The 18,533-nt window shown below is 34.1% G+C and overlaps 1 protein-coding gene across 9 annotated transcripts in view; it reads left to right on the top strand.

Moving 5' to 3' along the window:
• Window positions 1-18,533, top strand: part of RAPGEF2 (Rap guanine nucleotide exchange factor 2) — a 252,639-nt gene that overhangs the window by 124,185 nt on the left and 109,921 nt on the right. For 6 of the 9 annotated variants that reach the window (XM_029939372.1, XM_029939338.1, XM_029939348.1 and 3 more), the window contains 3 exons: window positions 2,865-2,940; window positions 4,734-4,901; window positions 7,297-7,314. In XM_029939372.1, the coding sequence (XP_029795232.1) occupies window positions 2,865-2,940; window positions 4,734-4,901; window positions 7,297-7,314 (262 nt within the window). Of the gene's footprint in view, window positions 1-2,864; window positions 2,941-4,558; window positions 4,656-4,733; window positions 4,902-7,296; window positions 7,315-18,533 lie in introns of those variants that run through there. The other 3 variants (XM_029939328.1, XM_029939363.1, XM_029939382.1) reach the window with 2 other exon arrangements.

Here is an 18,533-nt window from a genome sequence, read left to right as displayed (position 1 = left end):
TACAAGAATTAGGCATAAAATAGTGACTGCCATGTAGTTTGGGTAGACATTACCCCGTTTGTTACTAAAATTTGTAAGCAACTCACTTCTAACAGATTTTTATTTTTATTAAGTATTATATGCACATTGTATGCATTCTAAACATTTTGATTTTTTTCTTACTATTTGAAATTTTAAAACAGGAAAGCCATTCAATCATTAGGTTTCTAAAACATTATTATTATGTTGTCCAGTGCTATAATTTAATAGAATAGGATAAAAATTAGAGTTACAATAGAGAACAAACTGCTGGTTACCAGAGGGGAGGAGGGTTGGGGGATGGGGAAAATAGGTGATGGGGATTAAAAAGGGCACTTGTGATGAGTGCCAGCTGATGTATGCTGTGTATTGTACACCTGAAACTAGTATTACACTGTATGTTCACTAGCTGGAATTTAAATAAAAACCTAAAAAAAGAGCTATGTAGTTGTGAGTTTCTTTAGATTTTAATATTATTTTAGTTAGTAATACACCTTAATCATACAATATATATTTTTATCTAGTCATGTAACAGGACTAAATGGGTGAAGGTGGCATAAAACCTGCTACATATTTTACTAACACATTGAGATTATTTCTTAATTTGCAGTGTTTCATTAAATTATAAATTTCACTGTGAAAAATTAAACTGTAATCAGGTAGTTTAGAAACCAGAAACAAATTTTTGTGTGTACTGAAGATTTATGTCATTTTAGTGGCATTTAATTGTAACCTAAGGTAAGAATATTTAAAGATTTAGGTCATTTTAACTGCACATGAAGTACATTCTAGATGGGTTTATTATATTTTCTTGCTAATTTTTCCACTTTAAAAAAGCACTCTAATATGTGTTTTTGTATGTGTATATGAATGTACATATGAATATTTAAACAGTTTTTTAAGATATATGCTGAATACAGTTCAGTTTTTGATATTTGAGGAAACAGAATTTTGGAGGGGTGCCTGGGTGGCTCAGTCGGTTAAAGCATCCGACTTCGGCTCCAGTCATGATCTCACGTTCGTTCGTGCGTTTGAGCCCCGCATCAGGCTTTGTGCTGACAGCTCAGAGCCTGGAGCCTGCTTCGGATTCTGTGTCTCCTCTCTCTCTCTGACCCTCTCCTACTCATGCTGTGTGTGTGTCTCTCTCTCTCTCAAAAATAAATAAACATTAAAAAACCTTAAAAAAAATTTTTGAAACAAGAAAGGACTTAGGTGCAGCCTAGTCTGTCTCTACCAATGAGTAAAAGTTTTTTTTTTTTTATCTCACATGACTTTTATTTTATTTTATTTTTATTTTTTTTTGTAACTTTATTTTTTTTAGAATATAGCACTATTTTTTTAACATATGCAGCAATGTCAACAATAGCCAAAACATGACTTTTATTTTAAACCATGGTTTGGCATCTAGTATGCAGTGTTTTGTGTACCACCACAATATAAAGAAGGTTGTGGAAGGAGCAAGAATTTCCATAGGAGTCGTTCAAAATATCTAATTAACCTGGAAAAAAAATTGCTTGATAAAAAAGTTCTTTGGAAAATTTTTTTTCTCAAAGATAAGTTATTAAAAATATTTACTAAAAATGTCAATTGGAGGGATGGGAGAATTTGCAGTAGTGAATGCGGAGGGCTAGGTGGTATATTAGTAGAACAAGTCAGGACTACCTACCTTCACCAGGATTTTCTCCTCATGGTTCTAGTGTGCACATAGCCCTGGCAGAATAAATCTGCTGTAGTGTTAAGGTGGGAGTTGTCACAGATAGGGCAAGGATGCTATATCTGAGTTTGCTAGTGAAAAGTTTTTAGGAGAAATGGGCTTGTAATATGCACATCCACTTGAATTAAGGAAAAAGGTTTTTTTTTAAATTTTATTTTGGTATTTATTTATTTATTGAGAGGGGGAGAGACAGAGTGGGAGTAAGGGAGGGGCAGAGGGCAAGAGGGGGACACAGAATCTGAAGCAGGTTCCAGGCTCTGGGCTCCGAGCTCTGAGCTGTCAACACAGAGCCCATCACAGGCTTGAACTCATGGACCATGAGATCATGACCTGAGCTGAAGTCGAATGCTCAACTGACTGAGCCACCCAGGTGCCCCAAGGAAAAAGTCTTAAATTGAATACCTTGTCCTTAAACTTATTTGGAATAAGTTGATTTGAAAATGTAGAAAAATCAAATACACTTTTTTGGTGAAAGAAATGCTTAACTAAGTGAATTAATTTATAGAAGAAATTTTATATGCATTTTATACTTTGAATATTTTTATAGCTTGCCATTGATTCAGTTCTCATTAGAATATTAGAATATTCTAAGTCTTCACCTAGCTGGAAGTAACTTGAAACAGCCTAACATATGGGCATCTGGGTGGCTGAGTTGTTAATTGTCTGACTCTTGGTTTGAACTCAGGTCAGGATCCCACAATTCATGTGTTCAAGCCCCATGTTGGGCTCTGCACTGCCCCTTATGGTGGGGAGACTACTTGGGATTCTCTCTCTCCTCTCCCTGCCCCTCCCTTGCTCACCTGCACTCTCTTTCTCAAAATAAATAAACTGTTAAAAAAAAAAAAACCTAAAAAAAAGGTAAAACAGGCTAACATAAAATATATTCATACTAGTTTTGTTACTTACATTACTAATCTAGAAACATGATATTGGAATTTTTCACAAAAGTATGTCTGAAATTTAAGAATTTGAGTGGTTCCGCATCATTCTGTGTAAATAATGATTAAAGAGTTTCTTCTCTTTCTCCAGCAGTTGTCTTTATTTTTATTTATTTAGTTTTTTAAAATTTTATTTAGAGAGTTGGCCTAAATTCACAGTTTATATTTCATAAATTTTTTTTTCTTTTTCCTAGTTTTGGCAAGCGTTCTGCAGGAAGCTTTAGGCGTGGCTGTGAATGCATTGTTTTAGAGCCTTCTGAAATGATTGTGGTAAGAATACTTCTGTGAAGACTTTTCTTCCCTAAAAATAAATTATAAAAATAAAAGCAATTTTACATAGTACTTATAATCATGTATTATATATTTTATAACTTTAGATATATTTTTCCCATAATTTTTATTATTATGAATCTGAGTTCATAATATTGTAATTATTTATAAGATTCAATGAAACAAAAAAGAAGACTCAAAAGGGGCAAGTGCTTAAATGTTTTGTGCTTGAACTTTGTTAAATCAATCTGTGTTAATGTCATTTTAATTGAATTTTGGGAGGATCTTTGAATTAGGATTTTAACTCTCTAAATATTAATTGGAATAAGTGAGATACTTCAGATGAGTCTTATTAATATGTATTCAGGCAACAGTTAGGATAAAGAAACCAAGTCCTGTTTTTTGTATATGTCTTATGGTCATTATATACTATATATTTTAAACTTTATGTTTTGAGAGAGAATGCACAAGCACGGGAGAGAAGGGCAGAAGGAGAGAGACAAAGAATCTTAAGCAGTTTCCACCCCCAGTGTGGAGACTGATGTGGGGCTTGATCTCATGACTGTGAGAGCATGACCTGAACCAAAATCAAGAGCTGGACGCTTAACCAACTGAGCCACTCAGGCATCCTGGTCAATAGATTTTTTAAATCCTAAAATTCAGTTAAAAAGAGAGAGAAAGATCTCAACAGAGTGTTTAACCAGCATACTAGTCCTCCAGTTTTCTGGCCTAATATAGAAGATGATGAGAGCTTTTTATTCACTTTTAATAAAATATTTGGTAGAAGGACATAAGTATTTTCAGAGAAGGTTTGGGATTTTCCCCTATGATGTAGGGAAGGAGTTCATCAGAATGAAAACTTCCTTTTCAAAGGTACTGAAAATCTTTGGTAAATTTCACAAAATTTACTCTCAAGTAAGAAGGTAACGTGGTGAGTGAGGATTTAGGATTAGAAAATGTGGGTAGTTACGTAGGACTTTCCAGCGACAGGTCTTGGGAAGCATTTTAGGTATTTCCTGGAGATTTTGGCCTCTGTAAGTGCTATTTTGTGTTTGTCTGAGGGACTTTTGATCTTTAAAAGCCTTTGAGGATTTTACACTTGCTGATATTCTACAAACTCCTGGTTTTGCTATTAGGAGAATAGTCTTAAAATCTTCATATGCCTTGATTGTGAGCAATCACATTTTCCTTATATAAGTATGATGAGGATTGACCTGAGGTAACTTTTATTCTGGTTGGTCCATTCATCAGTTTCTAAAATGTTGAAAATGAGGAATTATTTTTTTTTTAAATAACACAATTTATAAAAAAAACTGCAGTCATAGACTGAAAGTAGAAAGAGAAACCCTAGTAAACTACCAAAGCCATTCTGCTAGCAGCCAGTTTGAGTCATTTGGGATTTGGGGGTTTTTACAGATTTACTCATATACATCAGAGTTAAGACAATGGGACTGTTGCTTTCATAATGTGAAGTAATGTATCCTGTGAGTTCTTTCACTAATAAATCACTACAAAGATTACTGAAAATATCCTTCCCTTTAAACTGCAGGAAATTCAAGAGTTACTCATTTTGCCCTAAGTGGAACTGAAAATGCTTCTTCATGAAAGAAAAGTTACTCAAAACCAATTAGTTCCAGAAAGTTCAAAAACGCTTAGTCTGTAAAGATAGTTTGTCTGCAAATGTCTTTGGAAAATGAATGAATATGAAGTTATCTGTAAGTTTAATTCTGTGTCTACTCTTAATATGGAATGTTGTATTTGAGGAATTACATTTTTGGTTTTTTTTTTTTCAGGTGGACTATATGGATGAAAATGAAGAATATTTTCAGCGTCAAGCTTCTCATCGACAATCTCGAAGAAGATTTAGAAAAATCAACCAGAAAGGTGAAAGACAAACAATTATTGACACTGTGGATCCTTATCCTGTGGGCAAACCACCTTTGCCTCGAGGCTATCATACGGTAAGTTATTGAAGTATACTAGTTTTATTTATCTTTAGTTTTTTTCTTGGGAATTTTGTGAAGACATTTGCATTTTCTACTTTAGATGAATAATTCCTTTCTGGTATATGCTTATTTATCTAAAGTGTAGGTTTTGCTGGAAACACATATAGTATGAAGAGTTTTAAAGAACATTGAAATAAGATATCAAAAGACATTTTTTATTTAGCCTTCTTACTGCTTAAAACATCCTCTGAGGTTAGCTTTGTGATCAACTATACAATTGTAACTGGAATATTTTAAGTTCTTGCCTTACTCTAAAATTTTACATCCCCCAACCCCAATATCTGATATCAGACTTATTTTTTTATTTAAAAGGTAGAAATATATAAAAAATTGTATGTTACTTTCAAAGCTTTGCATTACCACTGTGAGAAAATTTCCTGAGAGTTTTTTGTTTTTAGTATGATGAAGTGAAAGCATAATTTGAAGGGATGTTTTTAAAAATCCCAGTGTAAAGGTGGTCTGACGTACTTCTGATAGTTTCAAAGAGCCTTTTAAATGCTGCAGCCCATTTGATCGTCATTTATTTCATAAATATTTGAGAAACTATTTTTATGTTTGAGGAAACCAAGGCACAGAAAATCAGTGATTGTGCAAGACCCCAGTGTAGTCAGTTTTAAAACTTTATGTTTCATATTCTTTTCTTTCTGCTTAGCTACACTATGCATCTTTCCCCTGAAGGCCAATCTGAAATAGTTGAGAAGATATTTCAGGATTTCTATTTTCAATAAGAAAGTAACATGAGTTCTTACATATGTCATTATAAAGTCAAAGATGGTTTGTCTGTAGGTATAATACCATTAAATGAGTAATCATTATAGGTGAAATTAATTTTTAAATAAAAATATGGAAAGCATAAAAATAGGTAATCAACAGCTATTTTGCATTTCTCATTTGTTTACTTGCACTTTCTCTTTTTGCAAATAAGTATAAATACAAAATACATAGGAAAGTATATACAGACTTAAAATTATATACTCAATTTTTAGTAACTTTTAGCAACATGATATACTTTATACCTGCACTTCTATGTTTTCTTTCTGAGAGCTCTTTGTGTGTGGATATTTAAGCAGTTTTGACCACCAGCTACCCGCCTACTCCTCTCACTACCCATGCACTATTTTAACATGAATTTTATAGTTGAATCATTTCATTGAGCTCATTTGGAAAGGGTAGCTTTTTGTGTATCATAAAGAGAGCTTTGTTTGTCCTTTGGAGAGATTTGATGTTAGAAAAAAAAAAGCCTATGAAAGGTTTTTTTGTTACCATTGTCTGTAAAAGAAGGTAGTATTTTTAGTGTTGATACAGCATCATGGAAGAAGGAAATTTGGATTAAAAATAGTTGTACATATTAATAGTTCCATATATTATAATATTTTAGTCTGGTACTAATATTGTTAATATTCTGTTCTGGAATTATTTTTCCAAATCAGATTCCATACTAAGATAGTGGGAGCGTGAATTACTTAAAATTTTGTGTTGCTACTGATTGGTTTAATTTTATAGTCCTGCTTTTCACACCTGAGTTGGGGAAATCATTTTATAATTGTTTCTCTCTTTTATTTCCATTGCGTTCCCCCTTTATGGAATACTTCACTCACTTTCCCTGCATGCCTTCCCTTTTTTGATCTGTTTTATAAAAATGTGTAGGGTTTTTTATTATTACAAGATTACTTTTTTAAAACTTAATGATTTAAAAAAAAAATGCTGTACCTGGTCAACAGATACTTTTATGAGGGGATATTTTAGCACTAGGATGAAAGTTTAACTTGAGTACTAATGGATCACGTGCTAACTTACTAATATGTGACATGTTGGTATTAATTTTACTAAATGAGTTCAGATTGGCAACAACATGGTTATAATGGAAAACATTGGATACTTTTTGGTGTGTAAGTTGTGTTTTAATTATATTTATATAATATATCCTATTTCACCTCAATCCATGGTGTTAGCATATGAAAACAACAGAATTTTGTTTTGTATATATGGTGCCACAGGATAAAAGAATGAAATGAAAGTTATTATTCTTCATTAGTCATAGTCATATTAATTATTCTTAACAGAAATATTTCTCTTTGAGAGAATCCTAGTATTGTGGGACTGAGGGTGAAAAGTTTACTTAGAAGATGCACGATCATACTTCACAATTGATTTTAAGTGATTTCAAATGCATTTCAAGTTGCATGGCTAAAAATCATAGAGAACATTATACCTATAGTCAATTCTGTATGGTCATACTTAACCTATATTTTAACATTATCTTCGTTTTGGCAGATGTACTATAGCATGTCTGATAATGTTCATCTTTTCCTTTCCTCCTTTATGGCACTCATTTCATTTTGGCTCAAAGGAATGCACTAAATCTCAGGTATTGTAATTTGTGTGTGGTCTCCTAGTACTAACCCAAGTTTATTTGTGAGTTTGCATTGTAACTAATTAGTTTATAATATTGATGTGTGTGGTTTGGTCTTGTTCTTTTGTATTTTGCCCTGATTTAGTAAGATCTCTTAAAATGAAACTGTCAGTGGTTTAGGTGATTTACCGGCTGCTTTATTTGGCAGATGTAGGGATGAATTGTCCACCTTGTCCATCTTAGGTCCACTTAAGCGCTACCTAATTATTTTTAAGATTGAGTGGAAGCACTGTTCATAACAAACGTGATTTGCAAGTAAAGAAATGAAGAGAAAAAGACAGATATGGGAACCCCATTAGCAGTTATTATATTTATATTTTAAATGGTGTAGGTGAAAGCCTTAAATTTCAGGAATCCCAATGTAAGAGCATTTTGGGAGGCCACTAGTAAAATTTTAGTCAGATAGAATAAAGGCTTAGTCAAAAAGGAAATGAGAATTTAAAATGGCTTGTGTTTTCTTATTTGCACTTTATTTTTAACCAGATTTCATGCTTTATTTCATTTTATATTTTAATCAAGAGCCTATAATAAATAATATCTTTGCTCATTTCTTTCATGCCAGCCCATGACTAATATATGATTGTTAGTGTTACTCTTTCGAAATTGTGGGTCATATTGGGGGTTATCAGAGAACTTGGAGTCAAGGAAGAAAAACTGATTTATCTTTGGACGTTATTTGGTTAGGGAACTAGTAAAACTTACAATTGTGTTTTCTTACTGCACCGGAAAAAAGATCATGAATAATTTAATTCACATTAGAAGAAGTCTACTGTCAATATCATATCTTTGGCTATTGTAGTGACCTTGCCTGAAAGCATGAAGTATTTGTATAGGATTTCAAATTAAAATGAGGCAGTAAATTTATGTTCTGGACAAGAAAATACATATTAGTATGCCACAGGTGTCATGACTGCTATATTGTATGTACTTTAGAAGCACTGCTAAATTTTAAATGATGTGATAAATCTTAAACATTTTCATAGCTTTTAAATTTAATAAAATTTTGATGTAATTATATAAATTTTTAAATTGTGCCAGTGCTTTGAGCTTTTGTCTGGCAAAGGTGTACTTTAAAATATAGAACTTTAGTATTTTAAAAGATACATCAGTATATAATTAATCTTTCTCTTTTTTAATATGAAAAATTAACAGTCTAATTCCCATTTAGAACTAGGAATCGAATTTAAAATGTATGCTGAGTTATGATCTATACCTGATATATACTCCTTAAACTTAGATGTGTTGTAGTGGTTTAAACCAGATGGTAATACTTTTCTACAGAAACATGAGTACACAGGTAGTCCATAGAGAGTGTTTTCAAGACATTTTTTTCAAGGCAAGTGTGTGAGGTTTGCAGAGAATAAGCATTTTTTTTAAATTTTATTTTATTATTTTTTAATGTTTTATTTATTTTTGACACACACACACACACCCACCCACCCACCCACCATGAGCTGGGGAGGGTCAGACAGAAAGGGAAACACAGAATACAGAGACAGACTCCAGGCTCTGAGCTAGCTGTCAGCACAGAGCCTGACACAGGGCTCAAACCCATGAACTGTGAGATCATGACCTGAGCCAAAGTTGGACGCTTAACTGACTGAGCCACCCAGGCTCCCTGAGAATAAGCATTTTTAAATTCAGTGAGAAGGGAATATTGGAGATGGCTTTCATTAGAATTTTTTATAGTTGATGAGTTGAAGTTGAGGCTGTATTTAAGACTGCCAAAACATAGGATGTGGCTTGAATTTTCAGTCTTAGAGTGGATAAAATAGAGAGGCAGGTATTAGATAAGGTTCTTGGCAGAGGCTAGAAAGTTTGAGGTCAGCCTCTTTAGAGACTTTGGACAAGTTTATTTTGTCTTTTGGTTCAGAATACAGTAGAGGAAAAAAAACCCTTTGTTTATTTTACCCATAATTACAGGCCCTGTCTGTCTACATTTTATAGGTAACTGATTCTAAGAGTTTGTGATTTATTCTAGAAGATACTTATGGGGAGGACTTCACGTACCTGACTGGTGTGGTGGGGAGACTGGTACATAACTGTTCTGTCATCTTCTATTTCTTTTTTATTTTAACAAAAAGAGAGCTATGCCCTCTTTTCAGTTTAGAAAGATCAAAAATTATACAGAGAGAGTAGACTGAAGACTGAAGAAAACTTGTCTACACCATGGCAGTTATGTGTAACAACAGGCATTTCAGCCTAGGAAGTCTGAAAGAATTAAGGTGCTCTCTGTGCTTTGAAGTTCTGATTGACTTTCCACTTCCATTCCTAGTTACCCCAAAAAGAATGGGTCTGTTTTATACAAATTTGAATTAGGATGATAACATAAAACACATTCATAATGTTTCAATCAATGCAAAATTTTTGAAATAATGAAACCCGTTGATCATATAAAAAGCTATCTCCCACACATTTTATTAGTAGTCCTTTTCTACAATATGAATATATATTTTTATTTTTTAAATTTTTTAATGATTTTTAGTTATTTTTGAGAGACAAAGAGAGACAGTGTGAGCAGGGGAGGGTCAGAGAGAGAGGGAGCTACAGAATCCGAAGACAGGCTCCAGGCTCTGAGCTGTCAGCACAGAGCCTGATGCAGGGCTCGAACCCACAAATGTGAGATCATGACCTGAGCAGAAGTTGGACACTTAACCAACTGAGCCACTCAGGCGCCCCCTTTTCTACAATATGAATATATACTTCTGAGCACTGCTTATTAAATTTTTTGGTAGATTAGGATTAGTTTAAGATTCTTGGTGCAGATGTATAAAGGTAATAAAAATACTGCATAAAATTATTAAGATAATATAATGTAAGTTGAATACAATGTAACATTACAACATAATGGGAATACTTTTTTTTGCTAGAGTCGGTGTTAATACAACATCTATAACATGGCACTAGTGTAATAAGTTTGATTCATGCATGAGGCTTATGGAAATGAGTCCCATTTTTTATACGGTTATTCTTTTATAGCAATATATTTCTTATAATGGTTATATAATCATTCCTAGGTTATATTTTATATATCTCTGAAGTAGGTTTGTTTTTAAAGAGATAGATTTAAGTTGGTTTCATTTTCAACTAAGGACTTATGGTAGGTTTGGTTAGTTTCAAAAAATGATTAGATATTGGTTAGTTTTTGTGTGATTATGCACACTTATGTGACAATAGTGTTTTTGACATGGGCTATTCTTCCATTAGAAATAGTATTTTCACTCATGTTATGGCTTTGCTTTTTCACTTATTTAGATTAACCCAACATTTCCTACTTTTAATAGTAAGAGAATATGTCTTTATTAATAGATCAGTGACTTGTATATTTACTAAATTTCCTAGAATATTAAGATCTTAGGATTTTACTTTTAACAATCAGTTCACATCATATTACACCTGACTATAATTTATTCATATGATACTTTAAAAATCTGCTTATATGCTTATACAAAATATTCAGATCTAGGGTAAATTTCTTAATTACCTCAACATTTTGTTCTTCAATTTAAGCTCAGTAGGCATTTGTTTGCTAAAGCCTTTGTCTTGAAAAATACCATCAGTGCCTTTCTGTGAAATAAATAGGATGGAGTTTCTGAAAATGTGTGTATTCTCTTTCTTGTATCACAGAGAGGAAAGCTCAGTATTTTCACTTACATATTTTTATTCATTTAATGAATATTTATTGAGTGCCCACCTTGTTTCAGATTTGTGCCAGTCTCCAGGGCTATAAGACAGACATATTTTCCTTTTATTGTTCTTCTGTTTCACAGGTCATATAGTAAATAAATGGGCAACTAAAATATAGGGAATTCTCAGTACTGTGGAGGTACATAGAAAGGGCACCTTGAGGAATCAGGCATGGTTTTTGAACAGCCCTAATGTCTTGCCTCAAAGGAAAATATTTTACCCAGGAAAGCCCAATAGAAATGTGAAAACTGGAAAAGAGAGGAGTAAGGTGTTAGTACTTGTGTGTGTGTGTGTGTGTGTGTGTGTGTGTGTGTGTGTGTGTATTGACACAAACCCTTACAGATTGCTAGATCCTAGTTATTGTATGCATGTCTGATGTTTTATATTTGCATCACAGTTTTAAAGTGTCAAAAATACTCTTTGCTTTTCAAACCCATTATCAGCAAGCTTACTGATTCTTCTTCACCTAGATCATGTTGCATTTCAAAATCCTGCACAAAGCTCCCTGTGGAAAGGTCTTTGAACAATAGGTGGACGTAACAATTCTGTGCCATATGTGCTGCAATTTCTAGCAAAATGCAATGTGTTAAAACTGCTGCAGCGGTCTCAGTTTCCTTGCTTTGGGGGGGCTGTTTCCCTTTCTTGCAGTTACAATCAGGTATTTATGTTCATTTAATTTATACAGATTGGGAAATTATACTATAGAGTGTGTATAGAAATTGAAATGTAAATCAGGAAATAGTTTAAAACAAGAAATGATTCCTCCTGTGCTATTAACAGCATGCATTGCAAATTCATGCAAGGCAGTTGAGAATAGTGTGCAGTGTGCTGTTTACCCAAGTTTCAGCTTCTGTTAGAGGATGTCTATTTTTATATATTACATCATCTCTGCTGCAGAACTCCCGTGTCCACTGGGATTTACTGTTCTTTCATTCCATTTTGAAAGAAAGCTTGTATTGATGTCATAATTGGACCCATCTTTTGGTTGCACTTGGAAATTGAAAGTAATAAGGGTGTTGTGTAGCAAATCATGCAATATTTCAAGCAATTTATTTGTCAGAAAGATCATTGCTACTTTGTCCTGTCTCTAATTGTGAACACTGGCGGCTTTCTGTGCTTGTATATGTTTTAAATATACTTGGCTAAAATTTAGCTTTTAGTCTCAACTGCAAGATCCTGTTCATCTTAGACTGTTTCATTTCTTATGTGATTTTTTTAAATGAGATTTTGCAGTGCTACATGCTTATTTGAAAAATGTCTTGTTGGAAAAATCTATTATGATATTCAGACCTATTTCCTATTGGTGCTGAATTGATCTTTTTACAATTAAGTTATCAGTAAGTTGTCTGTTTCACTGTTTGAAAATATCAGGTGACAAGAAATGTTCTCTTTTAAATTTGAATCCAGTGTTAAAACATTATTAACTTGAAATGCTTTTCTATTAGCCAGAAGATATTGTTGACCTCTGGATGAGGTTTGTATTCAGTGTATAGACGTAGGGTTTAAATCGCGTGTGAAAGGAAATATTTAAACTAATTATATTTAAATGATTTAAAATGCCTACTGTGTTTTACATGTAAAATCTCTCCCATTCTCTCAAAAAAATTAGTTATTATCCAGATCTCAATAGTAAGCCATTTTTCCCTTTGCTAAAAACAAAAAAACAAAAAAACAAAAAACTGATTAGTAGCAAACTTACACTTTTAAAAAATAAATCTTTATTGAGTTATAATTCACATACCATACATTTTACCTATTTAAAGTACATAATTCAGTGGTTTTTATTTTTTCTTTTTAAGTAAACACATAACATTAGATTTATTATCATAACCATTTTTAAAATGTATGGTTCAGTAGTGTTAAGAATATCACTAGTAAACTTTTGACTGACTTGAACATGCCCAGTTCACATTGTACCTAGTATCCTTTGTGGTTTAAGGATATGAAGATATTTTGGAAAAATAACTATGATACTTTGGAAAAAAAATTATAAAATCTGTTCAGAGAAGAAGCTTTATTGAGAGAAATTAGAGAAAGAATATTAGAGAAATTTCTTATGGACTTAGTATGGGATTAAGCAGTCCTTTATATTTTCTTGTCTTCCTTTTTTTCTTTCAAGTGAAACATAGGTGATGGTTGTATGTAATATGGAATTTGGAATTGCTAGCCTAGTGGGAAAACAATGTGTGGTCAAGTGAGCCAGGCTGAAATATGAATTGCTTCTTGGGATGACTGATTGGCCGACTAATTCAGAAGAGATGATTTTGAGGATGAAAAAGAAAATATTCAAATTGTCTTGAGTTTTACTTAATTGAGGATAATAATGATATTTGTGGTTTTGGTGCGATCCAGACGGTATTTGCAAATGTTTGAAAATAAAGTTGAAATCTCAAGATAAAGGGTGTCTGGGTGTGGCTCAGTCAGTTGAGCAGCCAGCATCAGCTCAGGTCATGATCTTGCAGTTCATGAGTTCGAGCCCCACGTCGGGCTCTGTGCTGATGGCTCAGAGCCTAGAGCCTGCTTTGGAATCTGTGTCTACCCCTCCCCTGCTTGCACACTCTCTTGCTCTCTCTCAAAAATAAACAAATATGAAAAAAATTTTTTTAACTCAAAATAAGTTGTGACATTTTCCTTTCACTAATTATTATCATACTTCTACTTTTTATCCATTTCTTTATACAGTTTTTAAACTGAACTTTTACAAAGCTATATCATCCAGAACTTTGGAATATTCAGGAAAATTTTTAGAAAAAAAGGTCATTTTGCCATTTGTTAATTTGTAAAATAAGCATAGCCCCAACTAACTGGGATGTAGAGAATACTTCAGCATCATTTATAATCTCGATAAATTGATACCCTTGGTAGTGAGCATTATTGATGAGCTTGATGCTTTTTAGTCTTTTTATGTCTCCTTGGTATGAACATTTTCCAAACTTTAATTAGTCTGGAAGATTATGAGCGGCTAACCATTCTGCAAGTGGAGTGAGGTCTTAGAAGATTCAGCTGAAGTGGTATTTCATGTAAACACTGGGTTTTGTCTTAAAAGAATCTGTGGATGGTTGATAACTGTAAAATCTTAAAAAGAGCAAAAGCGCTCATTATTTTCTCATTCATCTCTTAGAGCTGTAGTTGTCAAAGTTTTTTTTTTTTTTAATCTCAGAACTCTTTTATACTCTTAAAACTTTTTGAGAGCCTCAGCAAGCTTTTGTTTATATGGGTTATTCATGTCATTTTTTGCCATATTAGAAGTTGAAATTGAGCAATGTAGAAGTATTTATTAATTAATTTTAAAATAATAAATGTATTATACATTACATAAGGTTTTTTTTTAAGTGAAAAATAACTATATTTTACAAAACAAAACACTTGTAAGAAGTGTAGTGTTGTTTTATGCTGTTCCAACTCTGTTTAATACTTGGCCTGATAGGAGACAGCTGGAGTCTCATCTCTACTTCTCTATTCAATCTGTGTGATATACTCTCTGGTTCAAGTATATGAAGTATAGAAGAAAACATGGTCTCACACAGGTAGTTGGAAAAGGCAGGAGTATTTTAACAGCTTGCCAATAATCTTATTGATATATATCACCAAAATTTGACACAGGGTAGTTTCTTAAAAATTTAGTTGCAATCAAGAATATAGAACTGTATTGGTGAACTTACTCTCTTTTATTTAAACCCACTGGTCTTACTTCCCCATGGATCTTATTACTTATGTATTATTTTGTAACATGCATTGGTCACTAAATTAAGCTGTCATCCAAATTTTGGCATGTTACACAATATCAAAAAAAATCACATTAGTTAGTATCACTCATTTAAAAGTCTGACTTATGGGGAAGCTTATGGTGTTGGATGTAAGTTTTCCAAAAGTTTAATTTTTACTTGAAAGCTAAAATTTTATCATTGGCAAACAAAGTGCTATCAGCTGTTTTCCTTGAAGAGACAAGCTCAGTTTGTTCATTTTCAAGAAAATATCTGCCAGATATCCAATTCTAAATAACTGTAGGTTGTCCATTGCTTATTCTTTAAAATAAAAATAGTTTTCCGAAGTGCAGGGGCTCTTCTGAACAGAATCCTTTGTGACTGTATAGGTTCCACACCTATGAAGCTGACCCAACCTTGTTTCCTATGAGTTTTTTCACTACTTCCTTTTCCTCCTTGCTGCTTAATTCTCTCATAGATACTGGGAGAAAATTGTAAGATCTCAAGCTAACTTTGGGTAGAATCAGATGAATTTTAAAATGCTTTACATTAGATAATTGTGTTTCAAATGTATTAATTGTATTAGATGGTTACTAATGATCCATTTTGTAGTTACTATAGTGATTTTTTAAAATAGGCATTTTTACTTTATTTAGCATTTTTCATTTGTAGCCTTTTTCCCTTTAGGAATTTTATCTACCCTCTCCCCCCAAGAAAAAAGCTAACTCTTTTTTCCTATTAAGATAATTATGAGCCATTATGTGGAATTATTAAATATTTAAAATTTTTATGTCCAGTTTTATATGGTAATGAAAGTTTAGTAATTATAACTGTGAAATGTCTGTTAGATAACATTTAAAAATGGGATTTTGGTTTTATGCCAATACCAGTAAGACTAGTTTTAGATTCTCCTCCCCCATACCCTCAAAAAAAAAATCACCATGAGTAGTTTTTAATAATATCCTGTGGGTAATTAACGGTTAATGTTCAGGATAATCTAATCCAATTTATTGTAAAGTATTTCGGTTTGATAGTACAAAATAAGTAAATAACCTGGCAGTATATGTAAAACGTGTTTCTTCTCAAAACTCCAACTCCTACTGCTTTCCTAGAGTTGAATTCTTTTCTTTTTATTTTAGTCTGCTTTGAATCCCTACTTTCTTTCTTCTCTCTCTGTTTTTTTAACTGGCTCATTTTGTTGTGTTTGGTGTCCAAATAAAGACGCCACCTTCAGTCTTTTCTATCCACTTGTTTTGCTTATGTTAAGACATTAGTGGCTAGTTTCCTTTGTCATCACGAAGTGTGGTTTACTACTGATTGTGCTCAGAGGTTCAGTGTAATTCAACAATCAACTACTAAAGCAAATTACCTGAAAGGATAAGGCTGCCTTTGGAAAGGGATGGAAAATGTCCCTCTCTGCTCCACAAATTTAAAATGGTGGGTGGGTTTCCCTTGATGAAATCTGAAATGGCCACATGAATATTCTGTGGGTTTAGTAGTAACTGTAGACTCAGGTTTCATTTCTTATGTAGAGAAATGTCTCCTTTTAAATAATTGTCTCCAGGTGCCTGGGTGGCTCATTAGTTTGAGCATCTAACGTTAGCTCATGTCATAATCTTGAAGTCCGTGGGTTTGAATCCTGTGTCAGGTCTATGCTGACAGCTCAGAGCCTGGAGCAGGCTTTGGATTCTGTGTCTGCCCCTCTCTCTGCCCCTCACACCCATGTGCTGTCTCTCTCAAAAAGAAATAATAAAACATTTAAAAAATTAAAAAATTTTGAAAATAAATAGCTGTTTCATTTTCTTCCTCATTGTATTTTTACCTTTTTTGTAAATACCATATTTTGTAGTAGTTTGAGTATGATATTAATATCTTAATTAGTTTTGGTTTTTGTTTTTAATTTTATAAATACAGTGGATTGAGGGGCATGTATTTTTACATTTTGGTTCAACAGATTTTTATTTTGCTTTATGTCTTTGAAAAACTACTTATATGCTTTTTTTCTTTTTTTTTTTAAATAGTTTATTGTCAAATTGGTTTCCATACAACACCCAGTGCTCTTCCCCACAAGTGCCCTCCTCCATCACCACCACCTCTTTTCCCCCCTCCCTCTTCCCCTTCAACTCTCAGTTCATTTTCAGCATTCAATAGTCTCTAAAGTTTTGTGTCCCTCTCTCTCCCCCCAACTCTCTTTTCCTCTTCTCCTCCCCCAGGTCCTCCATTAGGTTTTTCCTGTTAGACCTATGAGTGCAAACATATGGTTTCTGTCCTTCTCTGCCTGACTTATTTCGCTTAGCATGACACCCTAGAGGTCCATCCACTTTCCTACAAATGGCCATATTTCATTCTTTCTCATTGCCATGTAGTACTCCATTGTGTATATATACCACATCTTCTTGATCCAATCATCAGGTGATAGGCATTTAGGCTTTTCCCATGTTTTGGCTATTGTTGACATGGCTGCTATGAACATTGGGGTACATGTGCTCCTATGCATCAGCACTTCTGTATCCCTTGGGTAAATCCCTAGCAGTGCTATTGCTGGGCCATAAGGGAGTTCTATGGATAGTTTTCTGAGGAACCTCCACACTGTTTTCTGGAGTGGCTGCACCGGTTTACATTCCCACCAACAGTGTAGGAGGGTGCCTGTCTCTCCACACCCTCACCAAGCATCTATAGTCTCTTGATTTGTTCATTTTAGCCACTCTGACTGGTGTGAGGTGATATCTTGGTGTGGTTTTGATTTGTGTTTTCCTAATGATGAGTGATGTTGAGCATCGTTTCATGTGCCTGTAGGCCATCTGGATGTCCTCTTTGGAGAAGTGTCTGTTCATATCTTCTGCCCATTTCTTCACTGGGTTATTTGTTTTGTGGGTGTGAAGTTTGGTGAGTTGCTTGTATTATTTTAGATACTAGCCCTTTATCTGATATGTCATTTGCAACTATCTTTTCCCATTCTGTGGGTTGCCTATTAGTTTTCTTGATTGTTTCCTTTGCAGTGCAGAAGCTTTTTATCTTGATGAAGTCCCAAGAGTTCAGTTTTGCTTTAATTTCCCTTGCCTTTGAGAATGTGTCGAGTAGGAAATTCTGCAGTGGAGGTCTAGGAAGTTTTTTCCTACTTTCTCCTCGAGGGTTTTGATGGTTTCCTGTCTCACATTCAAGTCCTTCAGCCATTTGGAGTTAATTTTTGTGTATGGTGTTAGAAAGTGGTCTAGTTTCATTCTTCTGCATGTTGCTGTCCAGTTCTCCCAGCACCACCTGCTAAAGAGGCAGTCTTTTTTCCACCGCATACTCTTTCCTACTTCGCCAAAAATTAATTGGCCATACAAAGTTCCAGTCCATGTACTTTTATGCTACCACAGATGAGATGTATTTGCTTTGGTGGCTGACTTCTTAGGGGGAGGAATCGGTTTGTCTTGGCTCAGGCAGAGATTTCGGCTGCCCCTGCCTGAGGCGAGATGCACAGCAGGAGGTGAAGTGTGCACTGTCACAGATCCAACCCCCAGCTGGGATCGTGTTTGAGTTGGGGGAGGAATGCATGCGCAGCTGTTGCCGGAGGCGCTGGGAGCTGCTGGAAATGAGCTGGGAGCTCCTACAACCTGAGCATGCACCCAGGTCTCCACCACCGCCAACTCCCTGCTGGGATCGTGCAGAGGTGGGGGCTATTTTTTCCCTGTTGGCACCCGGATCGCGTGGCCAATGTTGGGGGCAAGATGCGCCGTGGAAATGAGGTGCGTGCTCCCACTCCCAAAACCGAGGTCGAAGTGAACACCCCTGATACCG

This window comes from Suricata suricatta, chromosome 1, assembly GCF_006229205.1.
Source record: "Suricata suricatta isolate VVHF042 chromosome 1, meerkat_22Aug2017_6uvM2_HiC, whole genome shotgun sequence".
NCBI classification, from domain to species: Eukaryota; Metazoa; Chordata; class Mammalia; order Carnivora; family Herpestidae; genus Suricata; species Suricata suricatta.
This window is presented reverse-complemented; position numbering and strand designations above follow the sequence as displayed.